We start from the raw sequence: 5,724 nt of genomic DNA, 5'->3' as shown, positions 1-5,724 counted from the left end.
TGTTATTTACATTTCCCTTGGTGCCTGCTAATAACAGGAGAGTCTGTTTTTGGCATTATTTGCTTAGCCCTTCATGCCGTCAAACTATGGGGTATGTAGCATACTCGATCTCCTGAATGACGTCGCAGAGAGCAAGCTGGTGGTGGAAAACTTGGAGGAGGAGGGTCCCAGCGTGGTTATTCCACGACGCATCCAAACCGCTGAGCAGAAGTTGCGTACCCAGCTCTTTGCTGTCGAGGTGGTGGACATGCTCTCCACCATGCAGCGCTTTCAGATCGCCTTCACCAAGTTCATTCCTGCCTACCACCATGCTTTCAACCACCAATGCCGCGTGGCAGAGTATGGCTTCGCAAAATTCATCGAACTGCTGGAGGCATTACCGCATGTTGTGGAGGTGACGTACACATCATCTTTTAACGGTTTCAACTTCTCTGTATTCTAGATTTACAATGCTGCAGTGGTTTAAATTGCGCTGCTCGTCTGCTTCATCACGAAAATTATACCAGTTTGTGCTTTTTTACACCTCTCTTATGACAAGCCCTTCTTGATTAGGTTTGAAATGCATCCTGAATTTAAGCAATCATTAGAAATAACTTTCATTGAGTGAACGCGCCAACAAAAATGCAAGAATACAAGATTCTTACTGGTTAAGGCAGAATTACTTCCGTATTTTTTTGCAGTTTAAGCCCAGTTCCATACAAAGTGTTTTATATTTCATTCCAATCCACGCCTTTGAAACCATTTTAATTCATTCAAAGGTCAGAAGAGTAGTAAAGTCCTGCTATAAAAAAATATTTATTTTTTGATTGCTGCGTACATTCAATCATGGGCAATGCAGAGAGGAGTCATGGCAAATGAATAAAAAGCAGTCATTTTAGAAGTACCATATTCCCTTTTCTCACAGTATTATGTTGCGCCTTACCATAATCCAGGACGCACGCCTTCAATACTCCCTCCTCCACTCTTAATAACTGTTCCTATAAACAGAAAGGTCGTACATTTTATGCACAAATACTCTGAAGCATGGCAGTAAAAATGTACCACTTTCTCCATAATTGAAGGTCCAAGAGGAGAATGGGGAAAGGTACGTCAGTCTAACCCCTCCTCTGCGTCTGGCTCTTATCAGACAAATGCTCCTAGAAATCCTTGAATCCCAGGTTCTCCACCGATTGCCAATGAGTGATTTATTGTCAGCATTCGTGACTCACTATCAGTTGATCCTTCTGCCACAGGACTATGGCTTTGGCACATTAGATGAGATGTTCTCATCGTTCCCCGAGGTCTTTCTTACTCAACAGCCGCCTCAGCGACAGCCCGAGTCCTCTACACCTCATTCCATTGCGTCTACATCGCAAAATCCAATGCTCAGCATGACTGGTGACTGTCCCATTATGGAGACAGCCAAGTCCGAAGATATGAAAACGCAAAGCCCACCCAGCACGGCAATCTACGTCTGTCTTGTGGATAAATATAAAACGAAGCAAACCGCCTATCGCTGTCTGCAGATCCTCTTCAACTCACCATTTGGATCTATTCCCGAGGACGAATTTAAAGAGCACTACCAGGCTACATTTCAAGAGGAGGTGGATCTTGACTTCGTCCACGAAGAAATGAGCCCCTTCATCTCGGTAGGACTTTTGTGATGAAATAGGCTGCTGCTATCTGCAAGTATTGTGATCCCTAATTAGAATCCACCCACTAGGTTAAAGACTATAACGTCCAGATGCAAGACCCAATCTGTGCAGGGATGAAACCTGCAGCTACAGATTTGGGTGAGACTGAAGGGACAGTGATGGGCTCTCGAATGGTGCACCTCTGCCCACTTATCCTGTTTGCGCGACAGCTGCGTTTCCTCTTGATGCGCACTCGAGGTCGCCTGATGCTTAACCTCATGGAGCAGATGTATCGACGCCACTTCGGGGTCACGCTATATCCTGAAGCCTACGGATACCCCTCCCTCCTCACTCTAGTCCATGCCGTTAGCTTCGTTGTCGTGGTGAGGGGCAGAGGCGCGCGTGCCATCCTCATTCTTGCACAGGACTACTTGGGTGCGCAACCGATCCCACCCTCCTTACCCACCTACTTCCAACAATCATTTCTGTGCCGTTTGGCTCAGTCACCACCATAATTGTATTAAAATTTATTGATATTACTGGAAGTGATCATGATTACACAAATCTAAATCAGCTCATCATTATCTACTCATTTTCCAGGCAAGCTTGCATGGAATATCGCGTATAAAATACCATTTCGACATGACTTAACCAATCGTTACAACACTGAGACAGTGGAACCAAAGGACCTGTCCCGATCGGCGGTACCAGGAAAAGAATATCTTCCACCAGCAAGTGAAGTATATCGACCTATCCAGCGGCAGGTCACCACAGTGCCCTGGCGCTATTCCAGTTGCATGGCACAGGATGGGCAATTCATGCAAACCACTGTGGGACCTACGGGATTCGTATCCATCAATGCTTTTCCAAGGGATACACAACAGCCAACGGAGTACCCCCTAGCCGTATCGGGCTTCTTCGTACCAGGTCCTGTAACACAAACCTGCACCCTGGCTCAGGCACCCAATACACCAGAATGTGTCGTTTACGACTATCAGGGGCAAAATCAAGAGCTTCCTACAGTACCAAACAATCCCTTAATTGGCCATCCGGGAATACAATCAACTACCGACGTGTCCAAGTCGACACCAACTTACGTATCATTCTACATTCCGAATAGAGAAACATCAGCACAAACCCTGCCACTGCCCGCAGGGCCAGTGTGGGGACAACCAACGGAACAGCAGTTGACACCGGCGCCACTTTACGCATTCTCCATTAAATCACCTCTCTCGTCATTACCACGACAACCACTGGCTTATGGCTACACCGCACTAAATAAATCGAATCCTGTAGCATCCATAACACAGCATGAGACGGAAACGGGCCTCCTATCGCAAAGCCAAATCACCGTCCCTCTCATGCCTACCAGTGTCTCCCAAGAGGATGAATACCTAAAGGAGACCGCGGTGAATGAGCAGCAAGGTTTGAGTGAAGTACTATCCTTGGGGAATGACGAGATGCAGCCGGCTTTCAACGGCACCAATACAGGCTATCACACGATCCCTCTCTCCAATGCAGCGGGCTGGTTGCCACAGGCGATTCAACAAATATGGACACCAAGTCTGATCTATCAAAATCCCCAAATGCCAGTAAACAGTCGAACAGTTGATGGACAAGTAGCGACACCCCAAAACGGAGCCTGGATGGCAGACTGCAACCAGTGGCTAAGCCCCTGTAGGGTGGCTACACAATGGCCACTATTCCAGACGACTCCAATGGGTATTCAGCCTCCAGGTCAGCCGGCATTTCCTGCCATCGATCCCCAACTTGCAAATAACGAAACGGTGGTGTTTAACGGACAACTGTACATGGGTAACGCGTTTACACTTGAGCACCCATGCAGATTAAAGGTTGGACCGGATGTCAGTCTGTCCGTAAATAGATGTGAAGAAGGGGATTGGACACTACCAATAAGCATGACTACTGAATCTATTGATGTGAACTTAAAAGAGAATGACGAGACTGGCAGCATCGAATAGGAGGACTGCATCGAAGGAGCCAAGCTCCTAGTAGAATTGAACAAGTTCATAAAAGGTGGCGATGTGATCCACACGCGTACTATCATGTAGAGATGGAATACCTCATAATTGGTCTTTCAAACTTGTTAATATTTTGGTTCTCCTTTTAATTTGATGAACACACCGGCAATAAATGCAGAAGTCTAATGCACGAAAATAAACCACTTTATTTTGTCCGTCTTATTTTGCAGGACTGTGGACTGCATTTAAGTACTCGATGTGCAAAAAGCTTGCGTTTTACAATACACATATTCCTACGAGTACTTCCTCGCTTCTCTTTCGGACATCCAGCCTATAATGATCCCAACATCCGAATCTGATGAGTAATAAGGTACGCAAATGGAAAAAAATTCTTAATGATAGGGTAAACACGTTCTTGTGAGAATGTAATATCTGTTGTTGATAATCTTGCTGCCATTTTAAAGGTCGTGGAATTAAAATTGGTGTATAACACTTACTAGTTAGAAGATAGAGGCCAAAAATACCTGATGAAATAATCTAACTCAATATCCCACTTGAAACCCGAAAAAAGTACACAGTGAAGCAAACATAATAAAGTAGGTCAAAATATGAAAAAAGCAATAGAAAAGTGCCTAGAAACCTGGAAAAATTGCCATATTAGACGGAAAATGGAGATCCAGTAACACGGTTTATATTAATGGTAAAAGAGAAATTAAAATGCATATTATCTTCGACTAGTAACGGGTTTTAGTTAGACCATAACGTCAACTTATAAGTAACTAGATTGGAATTTGTGTAACCATTGTTTATTAAATTTATGGAAAATGGAGTCACCTCGGTGGCAAGATTGTTATTTAAACCTGTATAAATCCACACGAAAACCAAACACTTTAGGATTAATAAGACACATGCTGGATAACGGTTAGACATAATCTATTGTCTACTAAAAATGGCCTTAACCAGTTAAAAATGGGCTATGATAGAAAAGGAACTAGCACGAAAAGTACCAGGTGAAGATAATGAGCAGAACAAAGCATGAAGATATCTATTCAAACGGAAAACAACACACTTCTCGGGAATCATGGAAATTAAGTTCACTTGCCTAAATCAAAATAAGCACAGTATACAATGAACAACTGCCAATAGTTCGTCGACAGAACACGTTAGTAAAGAAGAACACGTTCGGGAGTAGGCAAGAGCCAACTGTGAGGACTTCAAAGCCGCACATACAATGGCTGATGCGGTGAGTATTCGAAGACAAATGTGTGGTTGAATGTTTTTTCGGAAGACCAAGTGGATTTCACTTCGAAGTTTCGACAAATTGGCAGATATAACATAAAGAACATCCACGACATTTTCTAGATTAACTTTAGTCGCAAAGCGATCATTCAAACAAGTGAAGAATTCCACGGACGTAAGCAAATCGAAACAATGCAGGCCATCCTGCAAAGACCCCAAGACATAAGCTTCAGAATTAATAATATGCTCAATGTCCACTTCCATCGACGATTTTTTAAAAATTTTCTGTAGGGCAGATGCCTTGAGAACCTTTCTTCTATCAACACTCTTGGTTGTTAATTGAATAACCGAATACAAGTGAAGAATAATGTCCTTCTTTTTTCGCAAAAGTACTCGTTTAACCTGTGCTGTATCAATATTGTGACAAGACCTAAAAATAGATTGGAGCTCAAAGCATAGGAAACGGTCATATAGAACGAATGCTATAAACGGAACAGAATCAGGAGTTTTGAGTTTATTGCAAAAGCTAAAAATGTAGTTGCAAACATTGTAGGTGCAAAATTTTCCGATTTTCTCCGCGTAGAATTCACAATTACAACCAGTTGAACGTTTCGTACAATTTAGCCAACCCCAAAACGATTCATTATCCATACGGGCATATTCCCTTCATCAACACCAAGGGCAGCAACGGATACGGAGTTTGGAAGTAAGCGCTTTGATTACAAGCATATTAAAAAATATAATTCGAAGCTATGAAGAGTTGAGTTTATACAGAGTTGTTTTACATTTATGTTCCAAACATTCTGCTTGACATTAAGAAATTAGTATGTTTAAACACTTCCAACAAAACAAATATTCGCAAATTTCAGAATAATTTGCCTACTTTCCTT

General features: G+C 42.9%; 1 protein-coding gene across 1 annotated transcript; it reads right to left on the bottom strand. All coding sequences in view use genetic code 11, as the record gives it.

Annotated features, from left to right (window-relative positions):
- Positions 1-4,702: 4,702 nt before the first annotated feature.
- EGR_10381 (hypothetical protein) lies at positions 4,703-5,485 on the bottom strand (the record flags this gene model as incomplete). Its single annotated transcript, XM_024499630.1, has 1 exon — positions 4,703-5,485. One exon carries the CDS (start codon positions 5,483-5,485, stop codon positions 4,703-4,705), a length of 783 nt encoding a protein of 260 aa, XP_024345958.1.
- Between the last annotated feature and the right edge of the window lie 239 nt (positions 5,486-5,724).

Source organism: Echinococcus granulosus (genome assembly GCF_000524195.1).
Source record: "Echinococcus granulosus chromosome Unknown EG_S00214, whole genome shotgun sequence".
NCBI lineage: Eukaryota > Metazoa > Platyhelminthes > Cestoda > Cyclophyllidea > Taeniidae > Echinococcus > Echinococcus granulosus.
Note: the sequence above shows the minus strand (reverse complement) of the source record. Positions and strands in the feature narration are given on the sequence as shown.